General features: G+C 38.5%; 1 protein-coding gene across 1 annotated transcript in view; it reads right to left on the reverse strand.

Moving 5' to 3' along the window:
- Positions 1-2,196: 2,196 nt before the first annotated feature.
- The window catches only part of LOC121420077 (centrosomal protein of 164 kDa-like), a 40,439-nt gene continuing 25,829 nt past the window's right edge, over positions 2,197-16,806 (reverse strand). The window contains exons 17-30 of the mRNA XM_041614606.1: positions 15,290-15,412; positions 14,586-14,747; positions 13,550-13,684; positions 12,399-12,571; positions 11,473-11,711; positions 9,969-10,182; positions 9,377-9,593; positions 8,534-8,641; positions 7,886-8,018; positions 5,976-6,128; positions 4,373-4,735; positions 3,690-3,768; positions 2,817-2,984; positions 2,197-2,449 (exon numbers count right to left, since the gene is read on the reverse strand). Coding sequence (XP_041470540.1) covers positions 2,320-2,449; positions 2,817-2,984; positions 3,690-3,768; positions 4,373-4,735; positions 5,976-6,128; positions 7,886-8,018; positions 8,534-8,641; positions 9,377-9,593; positions 9,969-10,182; positions 11,473-11,711; positions 12,399-12,571; positions 13,550-13,684; positions 14,586-14,747; positions 15,290-15,412 — 2,397 coding nt within the window. The 3' untranslated portion in view covers positions 2,197-2,319. The remainder of the gene's footprint in view (positions 2,450-2,816; positions 2,985-3,689; positions 3,769-4,372; positions 4,736-5,975; positions 6,129-7,885; positions 8,019-8,533; positions 8,642-9,376; positions 9,594-9,968; positions 10,183-11,472; positions 11,712-12,398; positions 12,572-13,549; positions 13,685-14,585; positions 14,748-15,289; positions 15,413-16,806) is intronic.

Genomic DNA, 16,806 nt, shown 5'->3' on the forward strand with positions numbered 1-16,806 from the left:
TTGCTTTACCTTAAACTGGCCTAAAAATCCCGATGGTTACAGTTACGTCTGCATAATTAAAGGTCAAGTCCACCCCAGGAAAATGCTGGCTTAAAGAGAAATGCCAGTAGTTGCAGTAAACACTGATTTCATGAGAAAGTCTGTAAAACCAGGCTTAATTGTCAGTATATCATCGAGGATCTAGATCTGGTAAAGTTACATAAACTGAACTTTGTGAAATCTTGAAATCTACGCTGAAAAATGTTCACACTGAAGATCACCAACACAGATAGGCACACGTGGGACAGTGTATTATTATTGCTGGAATAAAGACCCGACGGAAGTGACCGAATCCGCGCTTATTTCTCAGCAATTACACAATTTCTTCCAGAATCCTTTGGCACATATTTTTTATTCATACAAACAGACACTTGGGTGGTCATTATATTAGATTCTGTAAAAAGTCATTTTGAGATCGTTACCAATACTGGAATTAATCTTTAAATAAATGGAGAAAAATCAAACTAGCATAGTGCTGAAAATATCATCAAAATCGGATGTAAAATAAGAAAGTTATGATATTTTAAAAATTTGCTTAAGTTTTCACAAAACAGTGATATGCACAACTGGATGAGTCAGGCGATGATGTAAATCACTCACTATTTCTTGTTTTTTATTGTTTGAATTATACAATATTTCATATTTTATAGATTTGAAAATAAGGACCAACTTGACTGGACGATATAGTATTAAACAATGCTTATTCCACATGATTAGGGAGGAATTGAACGTTGTATCACTTGACAATGAGGAGAAAATTAGAATATTTAATATTTCCTATAATAAAATACAAAAGAAATAGTGAGTAGATGACGTCATAGTCTCCTCATTTGCATACCAGCCAGGATGTGCATATAACTGTTTTTTGAAATTAAGCGAAAGATAAAAATGTCATAATTTTCTTATTTTTAATTCCAATTTTGATGAAATTTCCAGTGTTATGCTTGTTGGATTTTTCTCTTATTATTCAAATCAACTTTTTTCTGGGGTGGACTTGTCCTTTAAAGGAGAATGAAACCGTTGGAACAAGATATCTTGTGTGAAAACAGAAAAATCAAAGAAACAGATCAATGAAAGTTTGAGAAAAATCAGACAAATAATGAGAAAGTTATGAACATGTGAATATTGCGATCACTAATGCTATGGAGATCCTCAAATTGGCAATGCGACAAAGATGTGTGATGTCACTTGTGAACAACTCTCCCCATTACTTTAGTATATATTTCACTTTAATAAACTGCCTCTTTTATCACATCTATCAGTAGATGATATACTCTTTCTATAGGAGAGCATGTAATACAGATTTTTAAAGAATACATCATGGATAAAGAGTTTGCATCACCATAAAGAAAAAGCAAAAAAGAGACATTTTGGAGGTATTTTATAGTCCATCAAGGGAAAGTTGTTCATGTGTGACATCACACATCCTTGTCGCATTGCCAATAGGAGGATCTCCATAGCTTTAGAGATTGCAATATTCAAATGCTCATAACTTTCTCATTATTTGTCTGATTTTTCTCAAACTTTCTTTGTTCTTGTTCTTTGATTTTTCTGTTTCGACACAAGCCTACTTGTTCCAAAGGTTTCATTCCCCTTTAAGTTGATCTTATGTAAGTAGAATAATTGTTGAGGTTGAAGCAATTTTCCAGACCTGGGGCCTGTTGCACAAATCTTTTACTTTTGATTGTACTGTTAATTCATATGCTTGAAACCAAATCGTAATGGACGTAACCAAGTGTGAAAACCAGCCCTACGACCGACTGCTAACATTTGTAATGAGGGGCACAGATTATGCAACACACTTGCTATTCACTTCTTCTGAGTCAAATTTATTGTAAATCAAACAGATATCTCTGGTCCAAAGTGATACGATTCAGTCAGATTCACCTGTATCATCAATATTTATTCATCTCCAAGTTCTGCGTAAGTAGAATATTTCTAAACTATATACCCTGTAAAAAAAAACATGCTTTCATTCACAGACGGGCCAATATGAAAGATAGGATCTGGAATCAGAGGAATAGTTCAATCACACGATCAATCACATGACCTGGGTATCAGGTGACAACTGGACATCCTTTGAATGGTAAAATCCTGAGCTACACAATGTCTCATCATGTCTACAACATGGCATGGTACAGCTGGCTTGCCTCACATGATCAATCACATGATTTGACATCAGGTGATGAGTGAATCACTGGACATCCTTTGAATGGTAAAACCTCCAGGGTGTGGTCACATGATCAATCACATGATGAAATATCAGGTGGTACATACAAATCACCTGACTTCTCTAACTCTTATCTGGTTGTTGGAGTCTAGCTCAAGCCTGGTCTGGGCTGGTTTCTGACTGGCCAAGCTGGTCCCTGCGATGGAATTGGTCGCTGATCGCCGACTCTCACTCCCAGATCTAAGAGTTTCTTCAAATTAAGGAAAACCATCAATAATGTGTGTCTATATTGCTTTTGTATAAAACAATCTAGATAAATGATTACAACTTGCAATCAAAATAGAGAATATTTTCTTAATCTCTTACACATGTATAGTGAAGTTTTGCTACTAGGATTGCAGGTGGAAAAGTGGAAGACACATGTACATACATGTATGTCATGTTTCTGTAAATTAAGGCGATTAAGAATAGATCCCTGTATGATTTGAAAACAAAATGGAATGCAAATTGATAAAGATGGCTGTAAAAACTATTTATTACGGATTTCATAACTTGATAAAGAATAAATTCAGTTCATTTCAAAATATTGATGAACATGTAAGGATACACAGTAGGGTCCAGGTCTGTGACGTTCAACGCCCCACTCATCCGATGCTTCTTCAACCATTCATTGAGCTCAACCAGTCGGTTATGAGTTCCTGAGGTTTGGTCTGTTGATGTAGGAACAGGTCTGGAGGTCATTGGGCCAGGATCCCTGAAACTTCTCAGTTGGTCCCTGAGGAGCAAGAGTTATAATATTTTTTTAATATGTGTGGAAAATGTATAGTTGCATGGAAGTTGGTATAGCTTGTTTTTTCAATAGGCAAGTGATTTATTAAGACCAGATTATGCAAAGCATGTTTTTTTTTATAGTTGAATTTGCCCAAAGTCAAACAGATTCTTGTGGTCCCAACAGATTCGACTCAGGTAGATTCATCATCATCATCATCATCATCATTTTCATCAATCATCATCACCATCATCATCATCACCATCATCATCATCATCATCATCATCATCATCATCATCATCATCATCATCATCATCATCATCATCATCATCATCATCATCATCATCATCATCATCATCATCATCATCATCATGATTATCTTCAATCATTATCATAATCATCATCACCATCATCATCATCATTATCTTCAATCATTATCATCATCATCATCATAATCATCATCATCATCACCACCATGATTTTCATCAATCATCACCATCATCATCATCGTGAATTTCATCATCATCATCCTCATCATTATTATCATCATAATTGTCATCATCATCATCATCCTCATCATTATTATCATAATCATCATTGTAATTATCACCACCATGAGCATCATCATCATCATCATCATCTCCGTTATGGCAATTAAAAATCTTTTTATGCTGGATTAGATTAAACAAACACAAAATGAGAAGACCATACCTAGCTGAGATGTAACCTCCAAATGTTGGTTTCTCATTGCCTGTTACTGGAAAACCTGGAGCACCAGCTCTCCTCTCATCTAATAATATAAAGACAAAAATAAAATAAAGACAAACAAATTGTATATAGTGTCACAATTACAACAAATACTTACTTTATGGCACTTATCAGATTACTTGATCATAGGTCTTCAAGGGCTTCAATAATGCAGCATTGTTAACCTGGCTTTAGCAAGAAAGATTTAACACACTTCATGAAAATACACGAGGCAGTTGAAAAATACATTATATGTCATGAAATGCATTCAGAAAAGCAGAGAACGGAATCCAGAAAGAAAGGAAGAGGGAGGGGGGGGGGGGGGGGGGGGGGGGGGGCAGGGGGAACGGGATATTTTTTTTTGATTTCCTATTGATAAAACTTACAAAAAGGCAACACGTTTACTGATTCTTGAGTAAAAATAAGAAACTTAGTATCAAAAATTCAAAAAATATTTCTTTCATTTTCTATTGCAAAACAATAAAAGAAGTGATGGCAGGCCTACATGGGAAAGAGTTGCAAGAAATCGCCAACTAGACTGTCAACCAATTAAACACATGTATTGAGGACTTGCGCTTGAGTTTAAAAATTGCCTTTAAAAGGAACTCTCTGCAACAGGCGTTTGATGCATCAAATTAACATCTTACCTCCAAAATATTTCCTCCACTTCCGCCCCATGGCTTGCTCAGCAGACTCCGCCCCATACTGAGGATTGACAGGATCAAACAATCGGCCCCCTCCTACCGTGTACGGCCTCTCGGCACTGCCCCCTCCTAGGCCACGCCTACCAGCTGATGAATAATCATAAGCCCCCGCAGGGCCATGATAAGGGAGTGGTCCAGTCGAAGGCACTGCATATGAAGTACGAGGTAAAGCAGACTGTGGGGGCGGGGCATATGTATGAGGGTTTGCATATTCATGAGGTGGGTGGGAGTAGGGTACATGAGTACCATTCTGAAGAGGTATTCCCCCTGTAGGAGAGGTGGAGTAAGTGCCTGGTGTGGGGCCACCTGAAAGAAAACAAATGACATTGTACATGAAGGCGCTGTCATAATAAGAGCTATGACTGATAAAATCGATCACAAATATGGAAATCCATCAATGTCATAATCGTAAACCTAGGACACGTACACTCTATCTCTATGGAAACAAAGAAGAGCACACTAATTGGTCAAAAACTATGGTGCATGCAGGAGTATTCATAAACAAAACAAACTGAAAGAACATATCCTTTATTTAGACTGAAGTCGATGGCTTTCCATATGTGGCTACAAAACCAGTGATATGTTTCACAAAGCTTTCCAATCTCACATTATACCTTTTTTCAGTCAAATGAATCGTCAAGTTACATTGCCCTTAATTATACTATTAAAGGATGTCACCATTCTTCTAACACTTCAAAACATAGGAAAATAATATCGAAACAAGGGGTCAGAATGGTCAAATATTAATTTCTTTCCTTCAGAATCAGTGAGAGGTCTTTCCTCTGTATAAGCTAACAAAGTGTTTAGAATTTGCGCTAACATTTTTGGCTGTTGTGCACAGAGCCCTGCCATTCCCGATCACCTTTCCCTTATTTTGTTTGTGACCTTTGGTTGACACAGGGTAGGATATAATATTCATATTTTGGAGGCTATCATGAGAGCCATTGCAGAATTTTGGGGGCTTACTCTTTCCTTTTAGGGGCAACAAGCAATTATGCAGTAAATGCAAATATCATTACTCTGCCATAGTTAGTTGGAATACTGAGTTTCTAAACAATCTTGAATATTGTTTGTGAGAGATCTTGGGGCGACTCTAGAAAGAACGGTTGCCCAAACGCAAAAATTTTTAGGAGAATTTTAGGGGCGATTCAGACTGTCATGGGGGTGAGATTGCCATGTATTTCCTATGATGGTAGATCATCAAAGAAGGTTGTTATTTACATTGTTATTTCCATGAAAATTGTTTTTTCAATGAATTTGCTTAATAATAATAATAATATGCAACATTTAAAAAGAGCTTAATATAATGTTTCTAAGCAATGCATACTATTACCCCGGCTTTAGCACGGCTATCCTGATCGGACGCTTGAGCATTCAAGGAATTCCTTCCTACCGGGTACCGATTAACTACACCTGGGTGGATAGTGGCAAATGTAGATAAACACCTTGCCAAGGAACGCGAGTGCTGCGGTGGGATTTGAACCCTTGGCCTTGTGGTTCAAAGTCCACTACTGAGACACAACACCTCTAGAATTCTGCAGCTTACCGGGTGCATTCGGGAGTTCCCGTTGTTTCAGCACAGACATCACGTTCTGCAGCTGAGCGTTCAGACTGTTCAGAGAGGAGATAACTTGAGACGACTCGTCTTGCTTCATTCCCTTCACTTTCCCCTTCTTCTTAGAATTGTGACCTCCTATATCTAGATATTAATATTACAATACATATACAAGGGCATGGGAAGGTTAGACCCCTGTTACATCTGAAAGTTTCCTACCCGAGACCCGACCGAGTCCACTTGCAACCTTGACTGGATTATTGGTGGATTAGCTTCGCGAACGGACCGAGTCCGAAATGTGGTCTGTTTACATCACAGTGTTCATTCCCTCCCCTATCACCCTATCTGTACTGTTTCGAGCGGCATCCGATTGCTAACACCTTTGAAAGGCGCTCTCGATCTATCTCCGAATAATTCGCGCGCGCTAATTGAAGTTACCCGAGATTCTGAAAGAATGCTGATGATCCCAGCAGTCGTGGAAGATATGATCGACTTGAAAAGGATACGTTTAAAATGCTTCTTTTCACTCAAATCAAAGACTTTATCAATCACAATTCACATGTCGCATGCCGCAAAAACATTCGAAGAACGACGGGGCTGGGGAGGGGATAGCACGCACTATATGACGTAATTTGACAGCTGGCGAACGGACCGAGATAGGTTCGAAAGCTTGTGTGCGTTTACATCTACCAATCGGTGGACCGGGGCCGGCCCGATACCTACCCGAGACTACCTCTGGATGTGGTCTCGGGTAGGTTCGCTAAAAGGTGGCCCGAGGTAGGTTTGGGATGTTTACATCTGATTTCTTTCCGACCCGAGGTAGGCCCCGGGCCGGCCCGAGGTAGGGAATCTCTCAGATGTAACAGGGGTCTTAGTTGTGCAAGACCTCAGTGCTATTTCACAAAGAACTAACGAATAATGTACCACGTTTGAGTGTTAAGATAGACATAATTCTTGTTGTTGATAAAAAAAACTAACAGAGAAATACGGTACATGTACATACAATCCCTTTCAATCAAAATTTTTTTTCAAATGTACCATGAATAATTGAAATCAAATAATATTTCTTGTTTTTCATTCACAATAAAGGGGGAAAAGGGGAAATGCAGAACATACAAATATATTTCATTCATTATTTTTATTGCAAATGTAAACTGAATATGAGTAACAAGTAAAACCAAAATAGCATTTCAGGATTGCTGATATCTAGTAACCAATGTCATCATACTGGTCATGATTGAAACTGTGATCTAAATGAAAATTGTGGAGTAATCATAGTGATTGTGTCAGGGCCCCGTCTTACAAAGAGTTAAAATTAATGCGATCAATCACAACTATGGAAAGCCAGCTACATCTACATCTAAATACATGTTTATTCAAAATATTTTCTAGAAATGATGTATATTCAAACATTCACTGTTTTCTCGACAATTCAGTATGCTTCTCTTTGCTTTCAAAGGACTTTGGGATGCCACTAGGTGTCCTCCAAAAATACAGAAACTTATCGCGGGCAGGGACAGTGTCCAAAAACAGTGAATTGGGGCATTGGTGGCGGAAGCCAACAAATTTAAGGGGGTCCAACTTAGTGGGCAGTGCGCGTGTTTATAAATTATGTACTGTATAAAAGCGAATATCTCAGGGAAATATCTCTCACTCGGTCGATCGACATGCATCGCAATCAGGAGAGAGGGGAAAAATAGAACTCTCCGACTTTTTTTAATACACAGAAAACAGGAAAAGTCAGAAATAAGATGGACAACAGGGAAAAAGACAGAATTCCATATAAAGACGGAAAAGGGGCATTCCAGATTTCCTCACTGATCACACGACAGTGGCCTCGAGGTATAATTGATCATACATGTAAATAAATAAATTGAAGTAAAAGAAAAGATTAAAAATACCTTGTTTAAAAGACTCATCCCCACTGGTGCTGCTGTTGGTCCTAGGACTGCTCCCTGAGGAATCACTCAAAATAAACATGGTGTCTTGGTTTGCCTCCGAATGCTGGCCAACATCTCTACCTCTGTATATATCCTGATGACCATAATAAACAAAAAATTTTGTCAATCAATCAATCAATCAATCAATCGGTTGGTTGATCAAAAATTTCTTTCATGCAATTATTCAATCTTTGAATCAATCAATAATGGTCCAAGTATTGCTCCCTGTGGAATCACTCAGAATAAAGAATGGTGTCTTGGTTTGCCTCGGAATGTTGGCCAACATCTCTACCTCTGCATGATGACCATAATAACTAAACAATATGTATCAATTGACCAATCATCAATAAAACAGCAATCGATGTTTCAACTGCCAAATGTGAATCAATCAATACTGGTCCTAGTATTGTTCCCTGAGGTATCACTCAAAGTGAACATGGTGTTCTGATTTTGTACTTCAATGCTGACCAAAAACTCTACATATCCTAATAACTATAAATACAATAACTTATCAATCAATCAATCAATCAATCGATCGATCGATCAATCAATCAATCAATCAATCCCCTGTATGCACACTAACTTTTCTATGTGAAATGGTACACTCACTTTGTCATTGAGAGACTCTTCTAGTTTCTTGAGTTTATACTCCTTTTCTCTCACCAAACGGCTCCCAGTTGTATAGTTCACCAAGGCTTTGTCCAACTCAAGTGCTTCCTGTGAGTGAGAGTTATCATACGCACAATATGAAAACCTGGGAGCTACATGCATTCCACAAAGACGTCCATAAAGTTATGCTTGACTCAACACCTTCTTAATAGCACCAGGGAGCAGTTTCATTAAGCTTTGCAAAACATAGAACCTCTTCATATTCTAACTCTTAAAATGGTATTCATCTTCTTTCTATCCATCCATCCATCCATCCATCCATCTATCCATGAATCAATTACCTTATTCACTTTATCAATTGTTACCCTCTCTAATCCAAATCACACACCTTCACAGATCAGCGGTGTTCATTTTGCTGTCTCTGATCGCTTCCTTGCCTTGCTCCAGGTCTCTCCTACATGTACATTCTCTAATTCGTCCCTTCACTCCAACTATCCCTCAATCTTTCCATTTATCAATTCCTTCATTCTCACCCTTTCAAAGCCGCAATATCTTCATAGATCGGCAGCGTCTCTTTCGATGTGTCTCCCTTGTTTTCATAGTTTCGTCCTTTCTCTCTTCCATTCTCTATTATCTCTCTTCAAACTATCCCTCAATCTTTCCATCTCTTCATTCCTTCATTCTTACCCTCTCCAATCCAAATCGCACATATCTATAGACCAGCAGTGTTCCCTTCGCCGTGTCTCTGTTTTCTTCATAGCCTTGCCTAAGATATATATACATTCTCTCATTCCTCCTTTCGATCCAACTATCGCTCAATCTTTTCCATCTCTTCATTCTTACCCTCTCCAATCCAAGTCGCACATCTTCGTAGACAAGTGGTGTTCCTTTCACCGTGTCTCCGTTCTCTTCATAGCCTTGTCTGAGGTCTCTCCTCCATTCCGTCTTCGCATCCTCTAAAGCTGATTTCTGCTGATGAAGCTGTCTCTTTTGGCGCTTCAAGAAGTCTTTGGCTCGACGGATGGCTCCATTCTCCTCCGCAAGACGCAGACGAAGGTCACTGGAAACAAATTCAAATATTCAATATGTATGTACTAAGGCAATAATTCCATTTCCATAAACATGTATTTAATACTGATGTAAATTGAAATGAAGATCACTTATCAGAATAGAGTGGTCTATTCAGGGTATAACTCCTGCGCCACTTTGAGCACTACAATTAACTAAGTCTGTAAAAACAAGACTGACAGCAGGGGAACGTTTCATCAAAACTTTCATCCGATAAGTTGTCAGCTCTGACAACTTTCCTTGATTTTGATTGGCTGAGAAGCATGTTGCTATGGTAACTGTCGGATGAAATAGGACCTGTCGGAAAACCATCTGACAAGTCCTTCATGAAACACTCCCCAGATCTAGCTTTCTCAACTAAACTTACCTCTTAGCCATTTGCCGCCTGGCTGTTGCATCATCAAACTCCTCCGATGCGTCAGACTCCAGGTATTGCCACGCATGGCGCCCTCTATGTCTCGATGGGAGGGGAGGATTATACATCTGATCGTCGTCATATGCAGCTCGCTTTCCTCTTACCTTGTGAGAGGCATATCTCCTTCCCGAACGTGGCATCTCATAGTCATCTTCGTCATCAAGCTCTGTAAGACAATATGAAAGGACGGATACATTGCCACTTTATGTTTGGTCTCGTCCCACAGTCCAATATCATCCACTCTATTGTAATTGTATTGTAATGTAATAATGCTGATTTCATGTGCATCATATGTGTTCAGGGCCCTAGTTGAGATTAAGCCCATTTACTATTTTGTCTCATTTCCAGTTGGACTACATCCATTTTGTTTAATACCACTTGGTAAACTATTTTTTTCAGTGGAAAATTGCGAAATAATTAGTAAATAAAGTGGAAAAATTATCTGTGCATTAGAAGGAATGAGAATGAGACTATACAGTGCGTCCCAGAAAAAACGAAACCGAGATTTAGCGATCATTTATCATAACTTAATCATAAATAAAATAGACAAATGACCTACCAATTTAAAGCTTAGAATCCCCTCTTTCATCTGATATTACTTAGATTATTTACTATTCACGCATGAGTGAGCAAAAACAATTTGAAGAAAGGATACCAAAAACTCATTTGGCGGGGGTATCTGGGTTTCAAAAAGAAAACCACATTTCTGAAAAGTTCAATATCTGCTCTTTAATTTGGTACCTAAATTACAGAAAATGGTCAAGAAATAACAAAGTTCTGGTCATTTGAAATAAGGCTTTAATTTCAATAATTTCATGAAATGAAGAGGTTCTCCAGGCTGGCTTTCTAACTCACTCGACACTCCGTTTTGTTGACGATCAGCCATGCATTAAATCTTTTGTTCACCATGCGAAAGCTTCTGTGGGAAACCGGTGAAAACACGTTTATCTCATGAAATTATGGAAATACAAGCCTTATTTCAAATAACCAGAACTTTGTTATTTCTTGACCAAATTCTGTAATTGAGGTACCAAATTAAAGAGCAGATATTGAACTTTTCAGAAATGTGGTTTTCTTTTTGAAACCCAGATACCCCCCGCAAAATGAGTTTTTGGTATCCTTTCTTCAAATTGTTTTTGCTCACTCATGCGTGAATAAGAAATAACCTAAGTAATATCAGATGAAAGAGGAGATTCTAAGCTTTAAATTGGTAGGTCATTTGTCTATTTTATTTATGATTAAGTTATGATAAATGATCGCTAAATCTCGGTTTCGTTTATTCTGGGACGCACTGTATAATACAATAAAAAACAAAAAAAAAAATAGAAAAGCAATATTCATCCATTGAGAATGGAACGTCTCTGGGACATGCCATTTGACTGACTTGTTTTGTAAGGGATAATTTCAATAGTAGCATTAAGTTAAAAATGTTCTCATTTGGAAAAGAAATACTTACCTGTTGAGAATGGAACATCCCGACCAGTAGGAGATTTTGCCAGGTCTCTGGGATGTACCATTTGACGGACCTGTTTTGTAGGGGAAGGCGTGAGAGGGTCAAGCTCATTCAGGTCCAATACGTCGACATCTGGTGTGTCTGGAATGTCTGCTTTCCTCCTGGAACGTGCGTCATGTGGTGTGGAGGGGTTGTCATGGTAACCGTTGGTCATCCCTTCATCGAGTCCCCCATTTAAATGTCTGTAAAAATAAATAATAATTTCTAAATAGTGCATATCAAGTATCACAAATATTTCCGATTCTTTCCATCAGTTTCTTTTCCTTGAAAATTTGGAGGGTTTGAACAACCTTTCCACTACGAATTCACACTACCTGCCCATTTTATAAAACAAATAATGCACATTCCATCATTTAATTTTCATTCTCTCAATGCAATACCTGTGCCTCCATCCCATTCTCTTTCTCCCTGTTTCTTTAACTCGTCTCTCTCTGTCTAAATGATATCAACCTACAATATGCATCTGTTTTCCCTCTTTAACTTGTGTTATTTTTTTTCTCTTAGCTAATTACTCTCTTCCACTCTCTGTCTCCCTCATCCCTCCCCTTCACCATCGTGCTCTCTTCTCAGAAATGATACCAACCAAGACTGTGCATGGAGACTCTTCACTTTTCCCTTTACCTGTTCCTTTTATCAATTCTAGTCGCATCAGAAACCCCTTTCCTGCCAAGTCCGTCCCCTCTCCTGATATAACACTACCAACCTTGATTGTGCATGGAGACTCTTCACTTTCCCCTCCATCTGTTTCTTCTCCTTCTCCAATTCTTTTGATTCCAGTGCTTCTTCCCAACCAATCCCCGTCCCATCCCTCCTTCCCCCCTCTCTCTCCCCTTCTCTCCCTCACTTTCTTCTGCAAAAATAATACTGACCTAGACTGTGCATGGAGACTCTTCACTTTCCCCTCCATCTGTTTCTTCTCCTTCTCCAATTCCTGCAGCATCCGTCTCTCCTTCTTGATCGCTGCAACCAGTTCTTGTCTCTCCTTCTCCATATCCTCCATCTGAGAGGTGTCTCCACCCCTTCCCTTCATCTCCAAAACCTCCTGTAATTCGGGCAATGCAAACAAATGGATAGGCCCGTATTCACAAAGGTGATTTTGAAAACCACCGGTTGAACCCATGGTTTATGCAGATTTTCTTCTAAATTACACTTAATATTCCGCGTATACTGAAAAGTGTCTAATACTGATGCCCTTTTGTCACAGCGCTCCAAATTGACACCTGTTGCTATGGTCAAGTACTCTAGTTTATTCATGAGCCCAACTGTTTTGGACACTGGACTCAATAATTCAAATCAGTGGACTCATGAATAAAATAGCGTACTTAACCATGGCAAGAGGCGTCAATTTTGCACAATGTGAAAAAGTGCGCATCAGCAATGGACATTTTTCAGTATGCGCAAAGCAGCGCGATGAATAAAGCGTAATTTATACAGAAAATCTGCATAAACCGGTGGTTTTCAACACCACCTTTGTGAAATCAGGCCATTGATATCAACTTGGACCCCATTGCATGAAAATTAAAAAGCTCAATTGAACTTTGTGAAAGCTTAATATCAGAAGAGAGTTCAAAGACACATAATTCTGAAGGTAATGAGACATAATTTACTACACAAAGAGACGTAATAATTATAATAGTAATAGTCAGCTCTTGTATAACTTGTAACACATTATGAATAATGTCTCTATGCACTTCCAAAGGACTTAGATATTACTACCCTGGCTGTAGCTAAAGCAGCTTTAACGCGCTCGTCATTTCAAGGTATAAATTCCTGCCAGGTGCCCATCCACCTCACCTGGGTTGAGTGCAGCACAATGTGGATTAAATTCTTGCTGAAAGAAACTACGCAATGGCTGGGATTTGAACCCACGACCCTCTGTTTCAAAGTCCGGAGACTAATCCACAGGGCCACAACACTTCACGTTAAGGCAATATAAAGGCAACATGGCAAGGAAAACACACAAGACAAATGTACAAGTATAATACACAGGACAAATAGTCACTTTATGAGTTTATCTAACCTCTTGATCATGCTGTAGTTTCTCTTTCTCTTCCTCCAATTTGGCTCTTCTCCTCGCGATCTTCTCTTCTTCTCTCTCAAGTTCCTTGTTCTGCTTCTCAAGGACCTTCTTCCGCTCACTCAGAGAATCACTGACCTGCAGGACAAGTAAACGTTTCTGATCATGGTAACAGGGCTCAGCAGCCAATAAGAATCAAGGTTTTCATGGTAGTTGCCATTATGGCAAAGTTACAACAGTTGCAAGTCCTTTTGAAATGGGCCCCAGGAGAGTGTTTTATCAACATTTTTTCATCTGACAAGTTGACAACTACCCTAGATTTTGATTGGTTGAGAAGCACTGTTACTATGGTAACTGTTGGATAAAACGTACTACAAGTCCTTTCAGGGGAGTGTTTCATGAAAGGATTTGTTAGATGTTTTATCTGACAAATACTGTTTTATCCAAAAGTTCCTATGGTAACAGTGCTTCTCAACCAATCAAAACATAGGATAGTTGTCAACTTGTCAGATGAAAATGTTGATGAAACCCTCCCCTTAAAACGCCTCCCAGGGGGGCGTTTCATGAAAGGACTTGTCGGACGTTTTATCCGACAAGTCTCATTTTATTCGACAGTTACCATAGTAACAGTGCCTCTCAGCCAATCAAAATCATGGAAAGATGTCAGATCTGACAACTTGTCGGATGAAAATATTGATGAAACGCTCCCCTGGAAAGGGTTTCAACATAATGTTGTCTGACAAGTTGTCAGATTTGACAACTTTCCTTCATTTTGATTGGATAAGAAGCACAGAATCCCGACTGTCATAAAACAGGACTCGGTCAGGTAAAACATTAGCAAGTCCTTTCATTGGGATCCACGAGGTATTTTTATCAATTTTGTTTTATTTTATCATAAAACTTCATCTGTGAAAGACAGATTCTGATGCCTGTTTGATAGTATATCTCATAATAGTCAATGACGTCCAAAATTATATATGCAGAGCTCTGTAAATTTCAGCATAACATCAGACTGTAAAAGAAATAATCAAGTCCTAACCTCCTTCAATGCCCTTTCCTCATCTTCATGGCTGCTGTGTAAAACCTCCTTCTTCTGCTCAAACTCTTCTTTCAACACTTTGAGCGCTGATTTGTGGATTTTTGCCAGTTTCTCCTTCTCCGTCTCGTGCTCTTTCTGCAATGTTTTCCTCTCATCTTGTTCCTAAAATTGAACAGATATTTCAGTTAAATTGCCAACTTCTTCCATGCTACTTTATGTGCTGGTCATTTTTCAAATCTTTTTCCTTTCTTCTTCCTCCCCTGATCCCGGAGATCTACAGCTGGTTGCTGCATTGGTATTAACATTTACATTGGCATTAACATTTACAAAGTATAAATTAACTTTCAACAACTTCATATGGGAAAGAAAACAGACAAAGATGTATTTCCGAGGATTAAGTGGTATATTAAAGGCATGATGTTTTCCCTCAGTCTTCTTTCAGTGCAAAGTCTATTTTTGGCAGCTTCTCCTTCTGCATCTTGTGCTCTTTCAATCAATTAATTGCCTCAGTTCATTGTAACACTAATTATGCTGAAGGGGGGGGGGATCTTTCAATGCCTTGTGCGATATGTCCAAATCCCCCCTCCCCCCAATACTGCATGTTTCCTGACTTTTTTCGTCTTAGTCTTATACAACTTTTGAGATCCAATTTGCGACACCCTGGTACGCAAGTCTAAAGTATCACCCTTGACCTTTGAACTTACGGCATCTTTGAGTTCCCTGGTCATATCTCGTATCTTCTTCTCTTGATCCTTCTTCATCTTCTCTATCTCCTTCTGATGCTCCTCCTTCAACGCCAGTTTACGTTCTTGAAGGACACTATCCATCTGGGTATTCAAAACAAAATGGTGAAAGCAAAGGAAATAGGATAAGATACATTTTGTCTTACACGAATGATTTCACATTCTACAAATGCAAATCAATTAATCATAAACCATTGTTACAGTAGAAAAAAGGAACACAGCAAATAACTACTAATAACTAATAATTACTTATTGAACGAAAGACAAGGAGAACCCCTGAAAAAGCAGGACTTGTAAGGCTAGGTTCTCCTTTGTGTCAAATACATGACTAAATAGTATTCAGTGTATACATTACGGGGGGAGGGGAGCAAATTGAATTAAAAAAATGTTACAAAACAATGTATTATTATTGCTTGGAAGAGATCAGGCACCTGGTTGGAAGGTCTTATATTGATAATTTCTTGGCATTTACTCATTGTTTACAAAAACCACTTGGTACATATTTTCAATTTTTATAATAGAACGGGATTAATTTTTCTTGGTGATTCCTGCAATCTGATTGGTCGAGAGCAAAATTTGGGCAGACGTTTTAATTTACTGGATGCATTAACGATATATCCACTTTAGTGCGCTATCGCCTCTGAAATGATCGTTTGTTTATAATAAACAAAAAAATGGCGACTGACCGCCACGGAGGGGCAGCGATTCAAACTTCTGACAGAGGGAGATTTGGAGGAATTGCTACTAAATGCAGATGCAGTGAGCATAAGAAAAGCAATGAAGTTTGGATTTACCAAACTAGAACACTTCGCAAGACTGAAACAAAAAGATTATGTCCAGATGAACGTTGGCGTTGCTGTTGCCAAGAACATGGGCACTTGACATTAAAGAGAAATTCCAGTAGTTGCAGTGAACACTGATTTCATGAGAAAGTCTGTAAAACAAGGCTTAATTGTCAGTATATCATCGAGGATCTAGATCTGGTAGAGTAACATAAACTGAACTTTGTGAAATCTTGAAATCTACGCTGAAAAATGTTCACACTGAAGATCACCAACACAGATAGGCACATGTGGGACAGTGCATTAATATTGCTGGAATAAAGACCCGATGGAAGTGACCGAATCCGCGCTTATTTCTCAGCAATTACACAATTTCTTCCAGAATCCTTTGGTACATATTTTTTATTCATACAAACAGACACTTCAGTGGTCATTGAATTAGATTCTGCAAAAAGTCATTTTGAGGTTGTGACCAAAACTGGAATTTATCTTTAAACAGACATTTGTGTGGTCATTGTATTCGATTCTGCTTGAACTTTATTTTAGATCCTCACCACGTCTGGCATTCATGTATAAAGGAGAATGAAATCTTTGGAACAAGATAGCTTGTGTGAAAACAGAAAAATCAAAGAAACAGATCAACGAAAGTTTGAGAAAAATCGGACAAATAATGAGAAAGTTATGACCATTTGAATA

This window comes from Lytechinus variegatus, chromosome 8 (assembly GCF_018143015.1).
Source record: "Lytechinus variegatus isolate NC3 chromosome 8, Lvar_3.0, whole genome shotgun sequence".
NCBI lineage: Eukaryota > Metazoa > Echinodermata > Echinoidea > Temnopleuroida > Toxopneustidae > Lytechinus > Lytechinus variegatus.